General features: G+C 42.4%; 1 protein-coding gene and 1 long non-coding RNA gene across 17 annotated transcripts in view; one reads left to right on the top strand and one right to left on the bottom strand.

The window, feature by feature from the left end:
• LOC140907812 (uncharacterized) overlaps nucleotides 1-3,505 on the top strand; it is a 78,229-nt gene extending 74,724 nt beyond the window's left edge. The window contains exon 5 of the long non-coding RNA XR_012157644.1: nucleotides 2,840-3,505. This is a non-coding gene — a long non-coding RNA (uncharacterized lncRNA). The remainder of the gene's footprint in view (nucleotides 1-2,839) is intronic.
• PRKAG2 (protein kinase AMP-activated non-catalytic subunit gamma 2) overlaps nucleotides 1-25,296 on the bottom strand; it is a 386,863-nt gene that overhangs the window by 48,499 nt on the left and 313,068 nt on the right. For 15 of the 16 annotated variants that reach the window (XR_012157633.1, XR_012157635.1, XR_012157636.1 and 12 more), the window contains one exon: nucleotides 8,260-8,369. Coding sequence is in view for 12 of the 16 variants with exons in the window: in XM_073334621.1 (XP_073190722.1) it covers nucleotides 8,260-8,369 (110 nt within the window). In the remaining 4 variants the exon portion in view is untranslated. Of the gene's footprint in view, nucleotides 1-8,259; nucleotides 8,370-8,707; nucleotides 8,728-25,296 lie in introns of those variants that run through there. The other variant, XM_073334627.1, reaches the window with a different exon arrangement.

Here is a 25,296-nt window from a genome sequence, read left to right as displayed (position 1 = left end):
ATAGGGCAAGAACGATGGTATCTTAGTTATTTGTGTGCAGTAACTGCTGGCAAAATCCAACTTTTTTAAACCACTTATTTTGGTCCACTACCAACCTGGCCCATATTTAACCAAGGGATAAAGAGGTGACAGGAGCCCTTTAGTTAGTCATTCAATTATCCAGAAGTTCCCTCGCCCCCTCCATATTCTGTTGATCCTTACAGGTGGTTTTGTTTATATAATACCAGTCACCATAATGATTTTGTATGTCCTGTACTTATAATAGTGACCACATTCCAAAATTTCACTTCAAGAACTTGAGCAAAAGTTGGGCAAAAAAAGTTTAAGATAATTTTAGAAAAGCACAATAACTTTAATGGGTTAGATTGTGTCTTTTAATCACAGACCGTAGCAAAAGGCTGCGCACAGTTGTATAGCCTCACGGGACAATGCCTCTCAGAACTCCAGGGCACGCAGAGGCTGTGAATGTGCTAGTACACGAATATATAGTGCAAACTGCTGGCTGGTACAATAGGTACATATTTGCCCTTTCCCATCCTCTGGGGTACTGAGCATTCTGTACTGTCAAAGAGTGCTGGGGCTGTTATTCCATCTGGTCCACACGCAGGGCAGGGAAGTAGTGAGTAAGGGGCAAAATCTAGCCTTAAATAACCATGTACGTACCTTTTTTTTTTTTAAATACACCCGCCCCCTCCATAAGCTGACAGCATGCTAAGTGAATGGTTCTAACAGGAAATGTAAGTAAACTGCTCACTCCAATATGGGAAAAAATATGGGTCAATGGTAAAGAAAATGTTTATGAAGCAGAGAAATGAACAGATCAGAGTTCTCCAACAAAGGAAACAGCAGCAGCAAAAATCTACAGTGTAAAATAGCTTTTTTTGTGATGCCAACCCTGCTGAAGACAAGTAAACCAACTGGTAGAACTGGAATAGAGCACTATAATTCGTTGAAATTTAAACCCATAGATATTACATGAAGTTACTCAAACTTCTATCCATATCCTTTTCCTTGAGGAAATTCTCCTCAGAGTTGGTGCCTCTGTGATTTAAATACTCAGGCAGAGAAAGAAACTAGTTTGTGCCCGTTAATCTGCACTTATAGTTGTGAGAGGACTCACTGGGTCTCTCTGCTAAGCAATAAACGAAGGAAAGCTTTTCATGTTTACAATGCCAAAGGGCAAAGGGGTGGGGAAGAAGGAATGGAGGATAAGAATTTGTTGTCAATGCCCTTCCGAGCCGTCACAGGGCTGTTTATGCCGACATTTTGTTTTCTGTTTTGCTTGTAGCATAGCACAAAGTGGGTCTCTCAAGTTTCTCAAATTTTTACTGATGTGCTTTGTTAATAACCTTAAGTTTAGATTAAGAAAGATGGTAACAGGGTAACAAGCCTTCTGGATGCAGGGGAAGCAAATGTGATAAATCTCTACTTTAGTAAGGCTTCTGATGCGGTCTCACATGACTTTCTCATAAGTGAACTAGAGAAATATAGCCTAGATGAACCAACGACAAAGTGGATAATCACCTTGTTGGTATACCAACCTCAGACAGTAGTTATCAATGGTACACAGTCAAGGTAGAAGGGCATATCAAGTGGGGTCCCAAGGGATCTGTTCTAGGTCTGGTTCTATTCAATATCTTCATAAATTATGTAGATAAAAGCACAGAAAGTACACTTCAAGTTTGTTGAGGATACCAAACTGGAAGGGGTTATAAGTGCTTTCAAGGACAGGATTAGAATTCAAAATGAGCTTGACAAACTGGAGAAATGGTCTGAAACAAACAGGATGAAATTCAATAATGACAAATGCAAAGTACACCACTTAGGAAGGAATAATCAATTGCACAAATACAAAATGGGAAATGACTGCCTAGGAAGGAGTACTGCAGAAAAGGATCTGGGGGTTATAATGGATCACAAAAGTAAATAAAAGTCAACAATGTAATACTACTGCAAAAAAACTGAACTTCATTCTAGGGCAGGGGTTCTCAAACTTCATTGCACGGTGACCCCCTTCTGATAACAAAATTTACTACACGACCCCATGAGGGGGAACAAAGCATGAGCTTGCCTGAGCGGTGGGACCAAAGTCAAAGCCTGAGCCCCACTGCCCCAGGCTGGGGGGACAAAGCTTCAAGGGCTTTTGCCCCAGGCAGGGAGCCTATTACCTGAGCCCTGCCACCCAGGCTGAAGCCCTTTGACCCTGGGATGGTGGAGCTCGGGCTTCAACCCCGCGTGGTGGAGCTTGGGTTTTGGCTTTGGCCCTGGGCCCCAGCAAGTCTAAGCCAGCCCTGGTGACCCCATTAAAATGGGGTTGCAACCCACTTTGGGGTCCTGACCCACAGTTTGAGAACCACTGTTCTAGGGTGTATTAACAGGAGTATTGTAAACAAGATTTGAGAAGAAGAAGAGTGCAAACAAAAATTGGAGAGGTTAATGAAATAAACCAAAGAGGGCATGGGGCACAATAGGCAGTGTTGTGTGGGCACCAGCTTCTCTGGCTGCACTGAGTGAGAGGCAGCTGTCTGAGGAGATGCAGTGAATAGGAGATTAAACAAAATGGTGGGGAGGAATCACAAGCCCTGGGAGAGCACAGGTAGACAGGGCAAGCAAGGCTGGGTAGGACAGGAAACAAACAGCAAAAGCAGGGCTGGGGCTGAGTAAGAGAGTACCAAACAATGCAGGGGAAGCAGCTGGACAGGGCAGGTAACAGGAGTATGAAGGGAGTGCCCTGGGAGGGACAGGGGAAACAGGTTACAAATCATACTCTTGGGGGAAGAGTTCTGTACATGCACACAATTTATGTGCCACAATGATTTTTTTTCTCCACACACTATAGATTCTGCAGGAGAGGTGCTGCAGTTACACCTTTTGCCCACCAAGGGCTGCTGTGGTGCCAAAAGAGAGGGCAGTCAGCCAGCAGAGAGGCTGCGTTCCTCACAGCAGAACCAGGTGAAGAGGCATGGGACGGACAGATTGGAGTGTGGACACAGGAGCTGGGAGGGGCAGCACTGAGCCAGGGGCTGAATGGGAGTAAGGGTGCAGGGTCACATGGAGACAGGGGAGATATGCCTGACTGAATGGGAGAGTCCAGGGGTCAGCCAGGGTCTGCATGCGGGAGGTTCCCCAACTCCCTAACAATCCCTCCCCTCCCTGTTCACTCCCAGGCTCCTTCCCAGCAGTTACATCCCTCTCCCTCAGTTCCTCTGTTACCCTTGACTCCCCCAAGCTTTCACTCCTCCTGAGGGGTGCAGGAAATATATTTATGTATTGGAGCCTAGTAAGGAATCTGTCAAAAAAGCCATTTTCTGAATTTTATTTTGTTGTCTGTATTGTTACAGACATGCTTGCTGACAGGTATTTTGAAATAAGTTCCCAAAATAATTGAAACTGGCATGATATAGTGTGTTATTCTGACAAATAAAATAATTTTAAAATACTGTGTGCAGAATTTATTTTTTGGTACAGAATTCCCCCAAGAGTAAAATTCCCCCAGGTGGGGAGGAGGGAGCCAACTGGACAAGCAGAGGAAGGTGGAGAAGGCCTACCAGCCCTCTGCAAGGAAAGTCTAAGGTGCATGCGCACCCACATGTGCTTGCAACAGACTCTCTGCTGCAGCAATCCCAGGGGAGGCTGGTGGAGGCTGCAGGCAGGCAGGCAGGCAAGCAGGCAAGCAGATGGCAGTCAGCAGGAGCAGCAGTGTGGGAGGGCTCCAAGATGTTCCCCACTCCCTAGCAGCAACAGCCTCCTTCAGCAGCAATGACAAGTTCTGCCCAGAGTCATAGGATGTAGTAGGAATGACCCAGGGGACTACAGGAAGGGAAAATATGGCATCATGTCTAAGAAAGATGAATGATGCCTTAGAGAACTAGATTCCATCCCTGCTTTTGCGACAGAGTTCCTGTGGCAATTCATCCAAATTCATCCAAATTGGCAATTCATCCAAACCAAACTTTTAATAATTGGGTACTAATTGTGTGTTCCTCATTTTTTGGGACCCAACTTGAAACACCTGATGTTGACTCTGCAAAAGTGGTAACTGCTTATAGTTGCAAATGAAATCAATGGGAGCTGTGCTTTGAATATAAACAAAAAACAAAACAACCTACTGCAATAGTGATAAGTACTGTGAAAATAAATAAATAAAATAAATAAATAAAATCAGACCCTATGTTTCTCAGATTGGGCACCCACCATTAGTTTGACAATTCTGGCCTTACTTTCTGTGCCTTTGTTGTAAAGTGGGGATGATACCACCATCTAATCTCACATGTGTGTTGTGAAGATAAATACATTAATGCTTGTGAAATACTCAGATACTATGGAGACAGCACCATGCTAACACCCAGATTAATTAATTAATTTGCATGTAGGGTTTGGATGGTATGCGCTGAGTAAGACCTAGGGTCATACACTGAATGAGGCAGGGATTCTGTGACAAGGGGGCTGAATTTAGGCTGTCTTAACCTTAATTCTGTCATTTCTTAAGTTTTTAGAGAATGACTTTGTAATCTGAAGGTTCTTTCAATAGAATTTTTAAAATCTAAAACACACCCACCCCGCCACACTTTCTCTCCCCAAGACAGGGAATTCCTTGCTCCACATGGGATATAAAACCATCAGGGACTCCCAGGGTTCTCCCACACTGCTGTTATTGTCCTAGGGCAGATGTAAATCCTGGCAAGTGTCAGGTGCAAGATGGCAGAAAGTTCATCTATCAGTTGTGGTGCTTACATGCCACTCAACTTTTCCCCCTCTGCCTTCCTGCTACCAGAAACTTTCCTCACTGCAGTGAAAAGCTCCAGCACCGGGGAACTTTTGAAGCCTGTCCCTGCTGCCGCCCCCCTGGGAAAGCATTTCACTGACATGTACAGCTACACACCACAGCGTGGACACATCCTGATTTTCACTGTGGCATGAAGCTACACATATTACACATCAGTAGTGGTGGCATGTAGATGTATTTTAAGATCCTCTGCGATATTTGGATACTTTTATATTTCACTGAATCTTACTCCTTCTGTATTGAAGAGTTTTCTTCTCATCTACCTTTGAAGTACTATAATCTGTAGTAAGGCTCACTACTATGTAATCTATACCAATTTTATTGTTAACCATGAAAACTACAGTTTTCTAATGGTCTTAAAGACGCGATTCGTACCACCAAGTCAGAAATCTATTCATTCTCAAATGTAGTGTTGTCTGAAAATAATGCCATCTCCAATCACTAGGGGGAGACAGAATATTGAGGATACAGCAACTACTCAAAAACATTCTTCCAGAGTAACTCACCAGCACAATAAAGCACTAAATATTAATGAAGATCTAATTTTTATCTTCCTTATCTATTATAGACCAGTATAATGCCATTGATCACTTCTGATTTACATTGGTGTAAGAGAGATAAAAGACTATCTTATGTCTTTTACTCAGTTTAGTTACAGAACCTGTGAATTTTGCAAGCAAGTTAAAAAAATATATTTGGGAGTGACATATGTTCTGGTAATCTATGGAAGAGGCACCAAGGAGCTTGGCAAGATACCACTTCTTAAAAATCTAAAGAAATAATTATAAGTCAGTTTTCCACAAGGACCAGATCCAGTAAAAATGTCAAACATGCACAAATCCCACTGACTTCAATGGGAGCTGTGAAACACTGACTCCCCCACAGCGTTTGGTCCTAAATTAGCAGTAAAGTCTAAGATTTGATCTATGATCTTAAGGTCCTGAGGTATTAACTCTCTCAAAACAGGTGGACAGATGTACTTGTTTATTTCCTTTAAATTTTATAAAAAATTTAAGTGATGTTCCCAGTTGTTAACTTATTTACCTGAATATACTTGTCAGTTAACCTCTCCACAAATGTTTTTACTCAAAAGTTTTCTATGAAATCTTCACGTTTTTCTTCCAGTCAAATAAAGTTTACTATGGCTTGACAACGGATTAATCAGTCTCTCACACTGGGCTTTTCATGCTGCCAGCATCACTAACCAAATTACTTTTCTTTACCAAAATGGCTGTCACCAACATTTATTACTGGGACCCCAACTGCGCACTCACTGTACAGACAGATCAGACATAAGACTTACAAATGTAAGGCATTTGTGTTGAAACTACAATGTTCTTGGAGGTTTACTGAAACACTTCTAGTAAGATATTAACATTAGTAGGCTCAGGCCTGGTCTACACTACAGAGTTAGGTCAACGCAAGGTAGCTTACTTGTCTCTCCTGTGTACCCAATTACGTCAGAGTCTACACCTGAAGGCTGCTTTTGCCTAAGTAAGTCCCCAGCCACAGAGACATAACTCCACCTCCATAAGAGGTATAGCCCTTACGTCCATGTAGTTCGGGTGACGCAGCGTCCATGTAGACCAGAGGTGGGCAAACTTTTTGGCCCGAGGGCCACATATGGGTATGGAAATTATGTGGCGGGCCATGAATGCTCACGAAATTGGGGGTTGGGTTGTGGGAGGGCAGAGGAGTTCTGGCTCGGGGTGCGGGCTCAGGGGTGGGGCTGGGAATGAGGGGTTGAGGGTTCAGGAGAGTGCTCTGGGCTGGGACTGAGGGGTTTGGAGGACAGGGGGGCAGACTCCGGGCAGTGCTTACCTCAAGCAGCTCCCAGAAACAGCGGCATGTCCCCTCTCCGGCTCCCACCCGGAGGTGCAGCCAGGCAGCTCTGCACGCTGCCCTGTCTGCAGGCACTGCTCCTGCAGCTCCCATTGGCTGTGGTTCCCGGCCAATAGGAGCTGTGGGGGTGGCACTTGGGACAGACGGGATATGCTGCTGCTTCTGGGAGCCTTGTGGAGTGGAGCTCCAGAGTGGGACAAGCCCCAGACCCCACTTCCCAGCAGGAGCTCAAGGGCCGGATTAAAACATCTGGAGGGCTGGATGTGGACCCTGAGCCGTAGTCTGCCCACCCCGATGTAGACACTGTGTTACTTACATCGCCTGTTGGCGGTGAGCCCTGAGTGGGGCTGACAGCTGGAGCCCCATCCCCAACCCTGGCACTGACAGTCCGAGCTGTCAGCTGGGCATGGGCTCACATCTGGGGCCTGCACTCGGCTGACAGCTCAGGCTGTCTGGCAGCAGGAGCCAGCTGTCAGTGCTCCATTTCAGACAGTAGAATCACTCTTGGTGAGGATACACACCACTGACAGAAGAAGCAAGCGTGGATGTGAACCACCGCTTTAATTACTGCGGTGGCTGTACGTCAACTTAATTTTTTTAGTTTAGATAAGCCCTCAGAAATACAAGTTTTAAATTTTGTATTTCCCACTGTGTCTATCAAAATTCCCTAGGTAAAAATCAAACAGATACATATAGCCTTTAGAGGTGAGCACAGATTGGTATATACTTGCTATTCCACAATCACTTTTTTTAAAAAAGTTAAAGTGAAATTGCAAATTTAAAGCCACAAAAGAGAAACTAGACGTACAGTAAACAATAAATAAACCAACCTATAGATTCATTCTGATGCAGGGAAGATACTACAATCTGAAAGACGTATTTTCTTAAAATTTTCAAAAAAACAAAAGTTACCACTGCTTCATTTATCTTTTCAGGGGACACTGGGAGCAAAGCATGTCTCATCTCAATGTAGTCTTTTTAATCAGGCTAAAGTTATTAGCCCCCTTTTGTTCCTTTATTTAACAATCACTCTAAATAGAGCCAACAAAATCTAAAAAGTCTAGAAAGAACCAAATTGTGTCCCCCTAATTTCAGAACAAATTATTCTTAATGTTTCTAGCACTTTCTGCTTTTGGCAACTACATTCATCATGCACCAAAAATCAAACTAGCTGAAATATGCAGATGATTTACTGGTAAAATTTAGGACCTCCAAGGAATTATACATTTATTTAATTTAGAGGATTATTTAAATTTTGAATTGTCTAGCTAACTTAAAAGGCAAGGCTTAAAACATTCTGATAATTTGCATAATATCCACACTCCTGCATAATCATAGAACATTGATATTTTGATAACTGTTTCATTTACCTATTCCCCTGTTAGAGCTTTACTGACTTTCTATGTCCATTTGAAGGCTACACTAACTATTGACTCAAAGTAAAATATGCAAGTTCCTTCCTATACACATGTACACACTTTCAAAAACATATTGCAGATTCTTGGACCCAAAAAGCATCTCAAACAGTTCTCTAAAGAGAAATCAATTTCACACAGCATTCAAGGATGATATCTATGTGCATATTTTAAAAGCCAACTGAACTGCAACTAAATGTAGTCTTAAGCACTTACTTGTAAGGTAGTGTCAAAAACAACAAGCTTAGAACTTGTTGGAACTATGTCATAACACTTGTTAGACTTCATGAATCGCACATAGATGTCACTTTCCGATTCTTCAGATGCTGTAAGAAGAAGGAACACTTTTAAAAGATCTGGTTTTTTTAAATGCAAAAGAAAAGCATACCATCAAATCATTTAGGCACCATTTTAAAAGATGAACACTCCCAAAGCAAAAACCTTTGGAACACAAAACTTAAATGAGATGGTTCAAGCATCAGAGTTCTGCAGCTCATACCCATCTTTCCTCTGATTACACATTGAAATTACAGTTTGAGACTGACATGTCACATTGATTTAACTGAACAGAATTCCTTTAATAAGGACAATAAATTTCTCCAATATCCAGTCTATTCTATTCAATACTTTCCCTTTGTTTGGGGATATTAATTTTGCTTTATACCCATGTTTTCTGGACACTGCTATTTCTCTAACAGGGAACTGGAGGACTAGTAGGCAAGTTTGGCAAATTATAGGCAGGGCTGATAGCACCAACTATTAAGGTTGCTCAACACTTCCCGTAAGACCCTATTTTCAACTGCTTATAGCTTTGACAAATGCCATTTGGGCAGGAATTTTATGGGCTGGATATCTGCCTCAAGCTTTTAAGATTAGAGCCAAATAGCTCAGCCATTTCCAAGAACAAGGCAGGGGCAAAACAATGTATTCCCCCCATTCCCACCATGTTAAATTCTGGTGACCTTTCCTCTGAATTGCTCTAGTGTTCCTATGATTTGGAGAAGGACTTGAAATTTGGCAGGGATGGACTGCGTTAGAGATGTGCCTTTTGCCATCCCCATGAAAATCTGTCTAAATATGTCCACATTATAAGCCTTTGAAAGCAATCACAGTTATGCATCATCAGTAGAGACTTGTTAGTTTGCAGCTTAAGTCTCTAAAGATTCAGTCCTCACTGACCCATGCTCAAGCCTCACAGCTCCTAGGGCAGCCCAGACAGTGAATGCACCATAACCACAGAGCAACTGAGCATATTCCACCCAGCCCAAGGCTATAGGGACAAAGTTGGATTTTCCCCCTAATGGCTGTTTCAGGGCAATGTGGGCTGGGCACTGGAACTGAGAGCATGGAACCTGTCTCTCCTGTGTACTCAATGGCACTCACCATCCCTGCCCTCCAACCCTGTTGGCACCCAGAGCAGCGTGGAGGAAACCATCTGATCTGAATGCAGATGAGACAAAAGTCAGACCAGGAGGAGGGGAAGGAGTAGATTGAGACAAGGAATCTAGTGAGACTGGGATGCGTGGGAAGAATAGGAGAAACTGGGGACATGAAGAGAACCACTGAAATTGGACAAGGAGTTGTGAGGGGTAGGGGATGAGGAAGAGTGAATACAGAGACTGGTTAGGCAGAGAGACTGGGACAAGGGAACTGACAGGAGCCCGGGAGCAGCTGGGGAAGAAGATTGCGAGCCAGCCTGGACATTGGACACAACATACTGGACAAGAAACCAAAAAGGGGGAATTTAGAATTGGCTAGGCAAGGAGACTGGGCACAAAGAATTGAGGGAGGATGGGTGGGAACTAGAATGGGACTCTTGAAGAGTGGAGACTGACAAGCAAGGAGAACAGGACTCAGAAAACACAAGAACAGGCAGAAGGGGCAGGACAGGAGTCAAGTGTTTGGGGGTAGAGGGGAAAGATGGGATGAAGAGTCTGTGCACACTCTCCTCCAGAGCCTGGGGTGAAACGCAAGATTCACAAGAGTCTCTATTCTAGGTCAGCAAATATCTGTGAAATCCACAGGAAAAGTAGGTCATCCCCCCCCAGTGCTGGTCCATACAGAGGATGACAATCTACTACTACTATCAGTTACTCTACCACTTGCGCTAACCGTCTGTGTGGTGGATCTAATGGTTCCAACCTGCTGATGACCATGTGATTGTCCATATGACGACACCAAATGGTTTTTTTTTTTAAAAAGCTAGGAAGTTACATTCATACAAACTAACTGATAAAAGAACATTAAGGTAGTAAAGACAAGAACTCAAAAGTCAGGAAGTGCCAAAATTAAGGCTTCCTATACAAGCTTAATTTGCCCCGCTTGCGAACATGCATTATGATCGTATGTAATTAAGGACTATTTTCTCTATAGGACCCCTACCTTTTTCAGTGCACACTATGGACCTGCTCTGGGGATAAATCAGGGTTGTGTAGTAAAGGAGACTTATCTATGGGACCCCAGTCTAATTTCTTTCAAAAATTAGTAAGTGAGGAGTCAATTAGGCAGGGGATTACAGGAAGAGAAAGGACAGTCTCACGGCTAAGGCAGATGAATGCTGCCCTGGAGAATCGGATTCTCTATGACATAGGCAGGGATATATGATGCCAAGCAAGTCCCTTATAGCAAGCTTTTCAGAAGTGGTCATTAATTTTGTGTTTCCCATTTTCTGGTGCCCAACTTGAGTCCCTGAGATCTGATTTTTCGGAAATGTTAAGAGCTCACTCACAACTACAACTGAAGTCAAAGGGAGCTGTGCTTCCAACAGAGTGTTATGTAATGTTAATAACTGAAATAATCAGATTTTGTGTCTCTTAAGTTAGTCACCCAAAATTAAGATCAGCAGTATCCACTAATCTGTATTCCCTGCTCTGTACAATGGAGATAATACTGCCTTCTCCCCTCACAGGGGAATTGTGAAAGTTTATTATTTGTGAAACAATGCATTCAGATACAAATAGTGATAAGCACCATAGAAAAGCCTGTGTACAGTAACTGGATTTCAAGATGTGCTATCCATATGCAGATTCCACTGGTGGTGGGCATATGCGTCAAGATTAGAAACATTTCACCAGCAGTATCAATACCAGCGGTTCTCAACCTGTTTCTCATTGTGGGCTGCATATTCGGCCCACAAAGAGTTACCTGGGTCATAGGTTGAGAACTACAGTGCCCCCTAGCTAACCTCCCCCCCACAAATCCCCATGCTCAACACCCTCTACCCAGAGATCCCTCCACAGAGTGGGGTCAGAGCGCTGGGCAGGCAGCAGGGATCCCAGACCCCGCTGCGTGGGGCTGGGGGGCCGTCAGGACCCAGACCCTAACCCTGTCAGGGCCAGGGGGCAGCCAGGAGCCCCAAAACTGCTGCTATGTGGGGCCAGGGAGGGGAGGGGTGGGAAGATGCAGCTGGGCCCTGAAGCTTGACCCTGCTGCTGCGGGGGGGCCGGGGGAGGGCAGGGCAAGCCTGGAGTCCGCAGCCTGGACCCCGAGCCTACAGCCTGGACCCTGAGCCTGCCATGTGGGGCTGAGGGGCAGCTGGGAGGACCAGCACGCGGCCTTTAGCACACACCCGAGCTGAGCTACAGCTGTGTGCTAATTGGGCCGCATGCAACCTGCGGGCTGAGAACTGCTGATCCATACAGTACACATATGGCCTCCCAATCATCATACTCTGTGACAATGGCATACAAGGGCAAAGGGCGTCAGATGCTATTTGGTTCCTTCTTACCACAGAATTGCCAAAGAGGACTCAGAGGTAGACAGGATGAAAGGGCAGATTGCAGAATGTGTATGTAGACAATAGTTAGTGTATAACTGGAATTCAAGGTAACTCCCCATTCTCCTTGAAGTGCTTGTCCATATGCACACTCCACCGATGGTACCTCCCAAACAGTGACTGTGTTAAGGAGGTGGGCTTGGAGTGGTTAGTTAGACAAGTGAAGAGCTGTTTTAGCAAATGCAGTAATTGGACTTGGAAGCCTGAGTTTAGGGGATAGTGTTTTGAGAATGTATACTGGTGCCAACATAACTGCTTTGCAGATGTCTAATACTGGCAAATTACACAGTGGTGTCACTGATGCGGCTTGTGAATGGTGGCTCTCCCTTGGCTACAGGAAAGCCCATTCTGATTGAGATTCTCAGACTGGATTTCTTATTCTGTGATGAAATTGCAGAGCCTTTCAACTTCTCTGCTATGGAGATGAACAATCTTGATGACTTCCTATTTAGGTAGTAAGCTAGCACTCTCCTAATGTCTAGAGTGTACAGCGCTGCCTCAGCTCTGGATGCATGAAGTTTCAGGAAGAACAATAGTAGGTGTATTTGTTGGTTCAGCTGAAATTCTATTACTACTTTTGAACAAAATTCAGAGTGTGTCCTTGTGGAATACTGAGTATAGCAGATCAGCCAATGCCTACATTTCCCTATCTCTTCTGGCACAAAGCTATACCAGATAAAAATACCACTTTCATGGAAAGTTGCAGTTGGGAAGTAGAGGCCATGGATTTGAAGGTTGGCCCCATCAGGGCTGAGAGTATCAGGTTCAAGTCCCATGGGGATACAAGTTCCTTAACTGGTAGGAATACTTTAACTAGGCCTTCTTGGGAACCTAAATTACCAACAGATGAGAAAATATTGTATGGCACTCCACCAGTGGATGGTGAGCGGATATGGCCACTAGATACAACTTGACAAAACTGAGGGACAGGTTTGTGTGTTTTAACCAAAGTAAATAGTCAAGTATTTGAAGAGTGATGAGGCATCACTGATTTCTGGCACCAGTGAAAAAATACTGTACTTGTCCAATTTACTAGATTCTGAGAACTTCCCTAACAGCAGAAAAGAACCAACAAGATGAACCTAACTATGAAAGAACTTTCCTGGTCTATTGTTGGCATTCATCTAGCCATCATGCTGTGATATGCAGGTGTCAAACTGTTCTGCAGTGACTCAAGAGCATGAATACCAAGCTCATGGCAGACAGTTAAGAAGCAGGACACAAAACTCCAAATTAGTTACTAGTGGATTTCACCAGCCACTCAAATGTAAACTCCTCAAGCACTAACAGCCTTAACACGGAGTCACAGACAGTCCCTTTGGGCACTGTGATCTATCTTGCCACCCAGGTAAGCCTCCCAAACTCCCTTATACCAACCCTCCCCACAAATTCAGATTACTCCCACTCTCAAGGGACCAGTCACTTACAAGAAGTCCATTGTATCTTAAATCTCACACCAAAGAAAACACTTGTAGCCAATCCTATATCTATCTAAAAATGTATTATATAAAGGAAAAGGAAATAAGACTTATTTCCAAGGTTAAAGCAGGTAAACACATACCAATGAGTTAGTCTTAAGTTTCAAAAGGTAATAGAAGCTTTTGTAATTCGTAAACTCTATAGGTCCCTTAGGACTAACTCAGGCTACACACTGGGGATCTCTTGTTTATGCCTACAAAACCTTGCCCTTGAGAATTGAAGCAGCACAGAAATAAAAATCCCTGACAAGGAAAAACTATTCCTCACCCCCCTTCTCTGAACTGTCAGTTCAGCTGACGGGAAGAATTCACTTTACACATCTTTTTTCCATGTGGAGGGAAGCCTTGTACAAAAGGCTTCTCTGTTGGGCAGAAGTTCACCTCTTTGGTCAGGAACCAGCATTTCTCACTATTTCATGTCTCTTTCCAGTCTAGTGATTTACACAGAGAATTACAATGTAAATACTCAAATATTACCTTACAATATGAGATAGGAATGTTAAGTAAGTGAGATTACTGAATGCGTGTAAATTGCTGCATGCATTAAAGTCTAAATATTAAGCATATTTTTATAGTTTAATACCTACTTTAGAAATATTAAACACAGGTGAGCCAGACTGAATTTCTGCTATGCATTTGGCAATATCCAAATGAGGCACAGAGATCTTGGCATAAAGTGGTATCTGGTATGCCAGCATCACAGCAGGGTTGTCAGATTTGAACGTAGGTTTTGACCTTGGTCCTGAGACAGAAGGTCTGGAGGCAGATGTAAGGTTTTGGTTTGGGATACCAATAGGTTTAGCAACTGTGAACCACAATTGCCTGGGCCATGTGGAAGCTATGAGGATTAGCCTGGCTGAATTCTGTTTGTGGAGCACTCTATGAATCAGAGGTGTTGTGGAGCGGTGGGGAAGAGAGAGAGACAGAGATACACATACATCAGGTCTCCTGAACGTGGTATTGGAAACACATCTGCTATGACTCTAGGACTCATTCCTACTCTTTAGCAGAATTTGATGCTTCTTGTATTGAGTGTTGAAGTCCATCTTGGGCTTGCCCAAGGCCTTGAGGACATTCTCCAGGATCTGATCTTTAAATCATCCATTCATTATCTGGGAGGGTGTCCGCATGCATGTTCTGTGGTCCAGGTAAGCATACTGCTTTCAGGAATAACTAATATTTGAGGCACCAATTCCAAGGGCTGATGGCTTCCTGGAAGAGAGAGGAAGACCTTACTCCACATTGTTTGTTGATATAAAACATGATGCTCATGTTTGTCAGTCATGATCTGTACCAGCTATCCTATTAGATGGAGGAAGTGTTTTCAGACCTTCCGTACAGCTTTGAGTTCCAGGAAATTGATGTGTGTTCTCTTCTTCCTTGGGCAGGATGAGCCCTGTATCTTTAATCTGTCCATATGCACACTCTACCCTAACAAGGATGGATCTGTGACATAGTCTAGAATGGCAAAGGCACCCAGAAAGGGACCCCTCTACAGGCATTTATTGGGTTTTCCCACCATTTCAGTGATGACAGGACCAAGGGTGGGATGATGAGAGATGTCCAGGTTACGTTTAGTGGGTGTGAAAGCCAGCTTTAACCAAACCTATCAGCATCCAACATGAAGTCTAGCATATGACATTATGATGTGCACAAGGCCATATGACCTAGAAGGGTGAGACATCATCTTATATAGGTATGTCGGTTCTTCTCCGGTTGAAAAAAGTTAGGGCAGACAGTTTAAATAACTTGCCTTGAGGTAGGTAGGCCCTGGATGTGGAATTGTCTATGATGACCCTGATTAATTTGATTAGCTGAACAGGGATTAAAGCTGATCTCTGTTGGTGACTCTTAAGCTTAACTTCTGGAAGCAACTGAACATGTGGTGTTCAGAGGTCTGTTGAGATCTGCCCTGTATAAACCAATTTCCCATATTAGGAAACATGGTGATGCTGTGCGTTCTCAGGTAAGCTGCCACTACTGATAGCACCTTGGTACTGGACTGGCGGCATTCTTCATACTGTGGGGATTCTTAAGGGCAGTACTTGATATTGGTAGTGATCCTGGCCCACTGTAGGTACTTCCAATGGCGTGGAATGATGAATAGGTGGAAGTATGCATCCTGAATGCTGAGATACACAAACCAGTCTCTCTACCTCAGAGTTCGGATCATTGATGTAAGGTCCATCCTGAATTTCAGCTTGCAAATTAACATATTGAGGTTCAACGGGTCCAAGATGGGTTTTCAGAATAGGGAAATAGTTGCTGTAAAATCCATTTCCCGCTTATTGTGAAGAGTTCTCTTCTATTACGTCAGGAAGTCCTCATGCTTCTCTCTCTAGAAGTAACGGATTCTCTTGAGATAGGTCCCTGTAAAGGGATGGGGAAGGGGCTTTAGGTGTTGTAGCCCATAGAACTAGCGTTACCATTTTAATTTTACTTAGCAGTGATGCAAGGAACCTACTGGTCTGTATCCTGTAAGGCATCATCTTGATCAGTTAGCACAAGGCTTTGCTACCTATGAACTCTGGCATAGATAAATGGCCCAACAGTCCCCCTAAGTTTTGGGGACTCTGGAATAGTGTGCTTAAGGGAGGAGTTTGTACAAAATTGTACCAAGTGACTGCAGGAACACTGAACTGATAATAGGCTTGGATATTTTAGAACAGAAAGATTGGAAGATGCTTAACCACAAACTTGCCTTGGTGATGAATTAATGTATATGGTAACAAGCTAAAATCATTAATATAATAAGCTACAGGGATAAGGACATCCCAACATTATTTGGGGTGAGGAAGTTGGATATGGACAAGAGAGGCTGGGTATTTGAATGAGTGTTCATGACAGCCCCATGGCCCTAAAATAGGCCAGATCACAATGTGAGGGGAAAATCTGAACCATCAGACTTGTTTGAGATGACAGGGGACAGAACAGGACCTTTGTCTCTTATCACCAGAACCCAAGGAAGGTCTCAGTCTATGCAAGGAAAAGTACAAGAGATTTGATTACAATTACTTCATATTACTGTTATCTCTTTACTAATTCTGCCAATAAAAGCGATTAAAAGCTTTGTTTTACCCTCAGTGTGCCACTGTTATGCAATAGCTGTGAATGTGGTTCCCAACCAGCTACTGAACTTGACAACCTTGATTCTGCAATGCCTGATTCTGGGACTAGAACCCTACAATCCCCCAGCTCTTTAATTAGTAATCAACTGGAAAACAACCACCACCACCACCAAAGAACTGAGCAACAGCGTAGGTATTACTGAAAACTGGATGGAACCATGTTATGTCCATGGCCCATTGATTAACAGTGATAAGTAAGGCTGCAAGTTTGTCACTACGGGTCATGGATTCCTGAGGGGCAGGGGGGCATGACCTTCAAAAGTTTGGGGACCCCTGCTGTACAGTAAACAAAGAATGAAGATGGATTATACTGAATAGCTGCTCAAAATACAAGCATTATCTCTCCTGTGCACTGATTAAGGGAGGGGTCCTGTGGAAAAAATTAGTATGTGATGATGTAATTAACGACTATATCAAAGTATACTTCTTGCTTTCCACCAACTTTTTAGAGCTGGACTTTACAACCTTAATGTTAATTTTAAACATTGTGCATAACAGAGAATTGAGATTAAGGTGCTGCAAAGTGAGTGTTTATAAAAACCAAAAACCACACACGCACACACAGTGTAACTACCAAAAAGCTGTATAAACTACAGGTTTTCTCAAAGATGTGCAATATTTCTGAATATTTTTAGAGCAAAACTAGCTCAGATGTAGCTTATTTCAATGGAAGGTACAACTGTATTACAGTACTTTCAAACAGCAAGTTTCCATAACAGTGTACCCTCATGGCGTAAAACTTTACCAAAAAACTTAATATAACGGAACAGTGAAACTACTATAAAAACTGTGACCTCAATTCCAGTTACCCAGAAATGTACATGAAATTCTAGAGTGAAGTTTAATTTTATTGAAGAACAGTGTTGAAAGAAGATCCTCATGTGAGGAGGGATCCACCTTAATCAGCTGGTAAACAATCATGCAAAATACAAATATTATTTATTTAAACTTACTCAGATCTTAACATTTGCAAATGAAATAAGAATTCTGGTATTTCAATTTGCAGTCTTAAAAGATATAAAAACCTCTGCATACCTCTAATCATCATTATTTAAGGCACTTAGCACTAGTAATCCTCAAATAGATATTTAATCATAGTGCATCCCACTGAATTCTTTGTACAGATACTGTATAAATACTTTTATAGTTTGTGCAGGAGTGCCTACAACAGACCACTGTGGACTGACTTTTTGCTGTCTGTACAATGCCTAACACAATGGGGCTTCTATACCACCACAGTACAAGTAATTACCTCTTGCAGCTAAGGGAAGGTCTACACTATGAGGCTAAGTCGACCAAAGTTACGCAACTCCAGGTACGTGAATAACGTAGCCGGAGGCAATGTACCTTAGGCTGACTTGTTGCAGTGTCTACACTGCGCTGGATCGACAGGAGAAACTCTTCACCAGAACGAGAAGCATAAGAGGAGTACCAACATCAATGGGAGAATGATCGGTGGTTGATTTAGCAGGTCTTCACTAGACCTGCTAAAAATTGACCCCCAGTGGATCGACTGCAGTGTGTCAACCCCCCAGTAAATGGAGAGAAGCTGTAAGCAAGGCTATGCTTTTTTATATTTAGACTGAATTCTAGTGTTTCAGTTCAACTTTAGTTTGTGGTTCCAGAAAACCTTGAAAGCAGGAAGCTCTACTGCATGAGGAACATTTTCCACATTTGATTAAAGCTTTCAAAAGTTAGTTTAATCACAAAGAGATCATTCAGTAACTATAGGTACACAACTGTTGTAGTGAGCATCCGTGACCTTCAAGAGCAGCTTGTTAACGCTGCCAACTAATAAAAAAAACTCACTTTCCATAAACATTTCAATGATGTAAAGAATCCTCCTGGTGGGCCTTACACAAATATTTGTATAACTGACATTAACTAAATCAATTATAACCATTTGACTTCAGATTTGAAGCTAGTTTTTCCCCTCTCCTTGCTGCTGAAAGCCTAAAATGAATCTACTCAGTAGTCTAGCTAGTAGTTAATAGGAAATGGGGGCAGGAGTCAAGTTAAAACTCTCCCTATTCCTACTCCACCAGTCTGGGAAAGTGGACAGCATTTGTAAAGTATTGTAAATAGCAACAGATTTGGGATGTCAGGGCTGGGCAATAGGTCAGTGGGAAGTCAGCACACTTCATACCAGTCCCCTCTATAAATCTGGAGGGTATTAATCAAAGAGTCTTCACTTGAGCACTTAGATTTAGCCAATGTTGCAGAGTCACCCAAAGAAAACTACCACAAGATAAGTCAGAACTGAAACAATCTAAGGCTTTATGGGTTAAAAAGAAGCCCTCAATTACACTCTGAAACAGACTGGAAGCCAATGCAGATGTAACATGTTTTCTGTGAGAAGCACAGATAAGCAGTATTGCCAGCCCCAAATGTTCAAAAATCATGAGATTTTTGTAAAAATGAAAGATCTGGTCTTCTTATTTACCTTCTGCTTGTTAAGCCTTTAGGGTTCACTGGGGTCACATTTTGAAGATTTCTCCACAGCTACAAAGGCTAGAAACTTACTTTTCTTAAAGAATAAAGGCTGAACTAATCACATACCTACTTGACTCCAGGAGCTGGGGCTTTAAGGAAAACAATAATCATCATGAGTCTCATGATAAAATCCTGAGAGTTGGCAACACCAGGTAAGTATGTGTGCAATTGACTTCTGCATCACAAGTAGTCTGCAAGTGGCTTTGATATGTACCCAGGTAGAATACATTGCAATACTTCAATCTAGAAAGGTGACCCCTCCTGCCCCGTAAAAAAAACCAAAACATGCCCCCCCCAAAAAACAACGCATCACAACTGACAGAGTCCAAAACCTACTGTAGAAGGTTTCAACACACCAGACACATGCAACAGAACAATGACAGAATCCAGCACCGTATTCACATCCTATACACTACTGTAATTATCTTTGTACAAGGTGTTTCCTGTAAGGTATTATTTGAAAAAAAAACAACCAAAACCTCAATTTGCTGGTCAGTATCATCCTGATAAAATATGCATGGCAATCTTAACAACATCACACAGGGAAGCCTTAATAAATGTTCCAAGCCTCACAGACCTGCCCAAAGAGAAGCTAGCAAACAGGTCTGTCCTAAACAAAGAAGTGTGTGCTCTGCTTAATTTGAATTTAAGCTGTAAAACAGTCATCAAGCAGTAAGCGAAGACAAAGGAAGTTCAAACAGGTGGGAAAAACAAACAGCAAGGAACATCTTTCCACATAGACTGCCTCCTACTGCTCAGCTGGAAATGTTTTTCAAGAAGGAGACAAACTATATAAAGGAGGGACAAACAGCTCAAGGGTCCCCTCTCTTTCCCCCTGCCCATTGCATTCACTGCACCGGCAGGGACAAAAGGAAGCAGTCATTGGACTGTGGGGGAGGGTTCCTGATCCGAGAATTTAGCCAGTAATTTGTTGGAGCATGTGATGAGAAATTTTGCTTGAATCTAATATAGTTTGTTAAGTTAGGCATTAGTAAACTTACATTTTTCTTGTAAACATTTCCAACTTTTATGCCTCATTATTTGTACTAACTTAAAATCTTTGTGATTAATAAACTTGTTTTACTGTTTTATCTAATCCAGTGTGTTAAATTTAAGTGTCTGAATAACTATTTGAGATAATAAACTGGCATTTCCCTTAAAGGAAAATGAACTTAAGATATCTGTACTGTCTAGAAGAGGGCTGGGCAGTACAGGACATACATTTCTAGGGGAAATCTGGGTCTGGGAGCATGTTGTGGGTTACCCAGAAGTATAATCAAAGGCTGGTGAGTGTAACCCAAGTGTGGCTGGCAGGCTGCAGTTACACACTAATGCTCAGGGTATGGCTTGCATGCTGGAAGGCGCCCAGGTGGGAGCTACTTCAGCAAGGCATTGTAAGGCACCCAAGGTTGCAGGACAGGGGTGACCCAGCCCCCCTGGTTTGGACTGTACCCTAGTCTGCCAACCACATATTCAAAAGCAGAAGCAGGAGGCTGCTATTCCTCAATAATAATAAACTTCAATAATAATGCAGGGAAATTCTCTCAGTCAGGGGACAGACATTTTCCATTTTCTCCCGTCTATTCAGGTAGAACCTCAGAAGTCAGATAGCTTTAGTTTACCCAATGCTAGAACTTGGTTTGGTGTTGAAAGAGTCAAATCAATCAGTCCATACAGTTAAACCCAAGCTCTGAGTTTAACAGTTTTATTTCTAACTCAAATGATTATGAGTTACTAAATTGATATGTTTGCGGAGTGTGACAATGCATGCTGTACACAAATGGAAAAATCTGAGTGAAGTGTCTAAGCAGAAGGCGCTAAATTAGGGAAGTACAAGATTAGAGATAATATAGCACCAGTCTTTTAAAAAGGTCTTTTTGATCCTCATCTAGTAACAATTCGGTCCCTAGTAAAATAATGTAATAAATTCTACAGATTAAGTTTTACATAATAAAATTTAACTCTGATTGCAACCCCACATTTTGAGAATCATAATGTGTGGACTCTGGAGTGGCTATAGGATGAATGCAGTCAGAATATTGTGACAAAGTTCCTGTTCTACCTTGGTGGGTCTTGCGCTTATTGGCGGATTTACTCGCCTTGGAGCTTCACGGCAACCCTCAGCTTGACCGTTTTTCTGAATTCACAGTCCAGGTTGACAACTCCTGTGTCTGACCAGGAGTTGGGAGGATTTGGGGGGAACCCGGGCCCACCCTCTACTCCGGGTTCCAGCCCAGGGCCCTGTGAAATGCAGCTGTCTAGAGTGCCTCCTGGAACAGCTATGCGACAGCTACAACTCCCTGTGCTACTTCCCCATGGCCTCCTCCCAACACTTTCTTTATCCTCACCATAGCACCTTCCTCCTGGTGTCTGATAACGTTTGTACACCTCAGTCCTCCAACAGTCCGCGTTCTCACTCTCGGCTCCTAATGCCTCATGCTCCCAACTCCTCACATGCACACCACAAACTGAAGTGAACTCCTTTTTAAAACCCAGGTGCCCTGATTAGTCTGCCTTAATTGTCTCCAGAAGGTTCTTGATTGTTCTGGAACCTTCCCTGTTACCTTACCCAGGGAAAAGGGACCTACTTAACCTGGGGCTAATATATCTGCCTTCTATTACTCTCCTATAGCCATCTGGTCCAACCCTGTTAAAATATGAACATGAGAGAGAAAGAAAGAAAGTTGTCAGACACCTCTAGCATTTTATGGGCTGGTATTTTGAACTACAATAGCCAATGTCCACTAGGCCCCTCTTTCTCTAGAAAGGTGTCTCCCTTCATAAACTAATCACCTTCAAATGACCAGAATCTCAGGGATTGTCAACATACAAATTAGCACTAGTTTAGTTAAATTAAGTGAGTCTAAGTCCCTGTGAGGACACTTGCTTTGGTTTAAGAATGGCTTATTTCAGTTTATCTTAAAAACCATGTACCAAATTAACGGAAGCTCAACGGTGTTAACCCAAAATAAGCATACATTTGGTCTCTGGCACTAGTTTAATGTCACACTTTTAGTTAAACTGGTGCACCTCTATTTAAACAAGCCCTAAGTGATCTGGATCTTAGCAATACTACTCCAAAACTGTCCAACATCCACAGTAGGGATAGAACTGTGGGAGTGCTGGCTCTCCTCTCTTTCCCCACACACTTCCAAAGCTGCTCATGAAATCACTAAATATTGAGTGTGCTCTTTTTCAGCTTTTCAGTGGGGAAACAGCTTGGTGAAGAGTGAGTATTTGAGAGACTGGCAGCAAAAACAGATTGTCCCACTAAGGAACAGAGCATCTGGATCTTGCAACCTTCTCCCTCGTAAGATTTTCTGTAAAAGTAGTAAGATCACTATAAGCAGCTTCAAGTTGCCACAAACTGCTTTATGGAGAGGCAGAGATGAAACTGGAACTCCAGCACAGCAGAAGTGCATGTGAAGGCACCAAAAATTTCATAATCTCAACTAGCCAGCTGATCTGGAAGCTGGTAAGAAATGGTCTGCCTTCCCAGCTTTTGTCTGAGGAAAATGACAAGATATACAGAAAAATATTCCAGAGAGGATGTAGGAGTGATAGTGCACTGTGATATTAGAATGAATGAAGTTGATGAATTTGAAGAAATTCAGAGAACAGAAATGTAGTTAGAGAGAAGTTGGATTGCCTTGTAAGCAAAAAGGTAAAGCAACTACAGTAGAACCCTGTCAATATGTACTATTATATGGTAGGCTCATTGTGAACTACCAAATATTGCAAGCTAATAGGCAAAGGAGTCAAAAGTCAAATATTGTCCATTTATTGTAATGTTTAGTTTTATACTCAATCACAGTAGTAAAAACAATTTTGTAAAAGTCATAACAAGACTTTACTATAGCATTTTGATATTGAATTTTTGTCCAGATTTAGAATCAGACCAGAGTTAGCGTTTTCCAGGCTGCAGACTGAAAGATAAATTCTACCATCGCTCTGCCAAGGTGTGTACTTTGTCTTTCTTAGAAGAAGTTGAACATAAAGGCCAGGAAACTTTTGCCAGTATGGGTAATGTTGGTTAAGACCGTCATTTTATGCTAGGAGGGTTTTCTGGTGCAGCTATTCTGGCAAACCTTTTCTAATAGCTTAAGGAGGGATAAAAAGCATTGGTTCTGCAAAAGTAGGTTCTGTAATATTGATCATTCAAGTCTTCATCTCACTGCACTCAGAAGTCAGCCATTCACAGACTTTCAACTGCATCTCATCCTTCTTACCTAAATAACCAAGCTTACCACTCATCTTTGAGGACTGGCTACAAATAGGGCATAATTACTGAAGAGGTGTACATGTATTCATACTTCTCTCTGAAATGTATGCACTGTTTCTCTGACTTCAGAAAGGTCCAATTAGTTCTGTCATTTATAACTACTTATTAGAGCATATTCTGATTTTAGAATAGGATCGCTGCTTTTAGTTCTCCATGATGTTTTACAGAATCTTCATTCCCCCCGATTTATTTATTTTTAAATAAATAAAGTCTTTACTTGCTCTTTTAAGTCATTATTTTAAATACTGTCTATTCTCTCAAAAAATACAAACCAATACCACAACACACCCACCTTCTACTAGGAAGTACAACAGGATAGGTTAAGTGTATCAGCTGATGCTAAAGCCAGTTAGCAATAGTGGTGCGGTTTTTAAGTGCTGCCTAAAAATACAGTTTTCTGTAGACCATACCAAGTTTTTCCCTAGACTTTTACTCCATCTATTTTTTTCTACCTCCCAGTGCTGACTGTTCTTCCCTTCATCTTCTGTTCTTCAGAATCGCAGTTTAATATCCATTTTGTTCTCTCCTTGCCTCACTCATTTTGCACAAACCTTTGAGACAGCATCATTCAGTGCATAGGGCATCTGATTGACAGTAATGACACTGGTGTTGTATACAAGACTGCTACTGACCTGTCATGACTTTGAACAATTTGCTGCAGATCTGTACAATGATATAAAGGCAAGAGATCTGTAGTTCTCCCAGAACTAGGCAATACAAAAGAGATACAATACAAACTCTACTAAATCTGTTTCACACACTGTTTCATGTGTTTTTCTCTTTTCTCTCTCCCCGCACCTCCTGTTACGCAAACTCTGAGAGCGTCAAAAGTTCCCAAAGTCAAGAGGCCAACTGTGTACATATGCCATTTTAGTGGTCATGCTACAGAGGGAGTAGATTTGCCCTCGTAAGTCTGGCAGCACAATTTGTAAAGTGAGACATGTGCACCTATTCTTTCTCACTAGCTATTTTTTCAAGAGGAGTTCAAAATAATTTGGATATTAAATATTGATATTATGGCAGCACTTAGAGACCCACCATCTCGGGGCCTCATTGAGTTAGGTGCTGTACAAACCTACAGAAGATGACAGACCCAAAGAGTTTATGATCTAAGGCCCTGCCCACACAGACACAAACGGTGTATTTTTCAATTGCACCAACTCCAATCTAGGTTATAACAGAACAGCAACAGTTCAAGTGATCTTAAAAGGGTGTGAAGAAGGCAGTAATAGAGGGGATGTGCGTGCACGTACCGCTTTTCAATAGTGTTAAAACAGCTTGACCGAAGAGTACCTTTTTCTCCAAATAAGCAGGTCCAAAAACCCCCACAAGGCAACCCCAACCCCAAAAAAAATCCCCCACAACAACAAACACATCAGGGTGAGGTAGATAAGATAAGTAAAAACAAAAGACGTTTAACTTAAGACTCAACAGAATTTTTTTTTTTTAAATGAATTTGACTAATGGCAGAGAATAGTCTGGTGAACAGTTTTAGGGAAGGCACTCCCCCCAAAAGGGGCAGCATGGGAGAAGGCAGGACACTGAGGAGGTGTCAAGGCTGGTATCACTGGTGGAACACAGGGGATGGGGGAAATATGAAAGGACACAAGAAAGGAGATTATAGTTTTGAGGCTAGGATTTAGTCTGGATATCACAGCTGAACAATTGGTAGCTTATTTCCCAGTGAAACATTCCATGCATCTTCTGTACACTCGTGCTACTAGTCAAGAGTATATAAAGGGTGGAGATGCCCCAACACGCCTCAGTTCCTTCACACCTGAAGCATGTATTACCTTTGACTCTCATGTTGAAGAAAAGAATGAGTTGTGGAATGGATACATGCAACACATCTTAAAACAGCAACTGTCACAAGACGGGTACATAACCATTTTCTTTGAGTGCGTGCACATATCCATTCTATTTCAGATGATTCACAAGCAGTTCCAGAAGGAGGGTATTGGAGTCTACCTGATCAAAGAGTACAAACAGCACTTGCCAAAATTTAACAATCTTTTGAGGCTTGAGAGAGAGCATAATGAGTGGTGAAGATGAACAGGCAACAAAGCTGGAGCCCTACAAATTTCACTGATGGATAAG

The sequence above is a fragment of the Lepidochelys kempii genome, chromosome 2 (assembly GCF_965140265.1).
Source record: "Lepidochelys kempii isolate rLepKem1 chromosome 2, rLepKem1.hap2, whole genome shotgun sequence".
Classification (NCBI taxonomy): Eukaryota; Metazoa; Chordata; order Testudines; family Cheloniidae; genus Lepidochelys; species Lepidochelys kempii.
The sequence above is the reverse complement of the archived record's forward strand: the minus strand, read 5'-3'. Positions and strand labels throughout refer to the sequence as shown.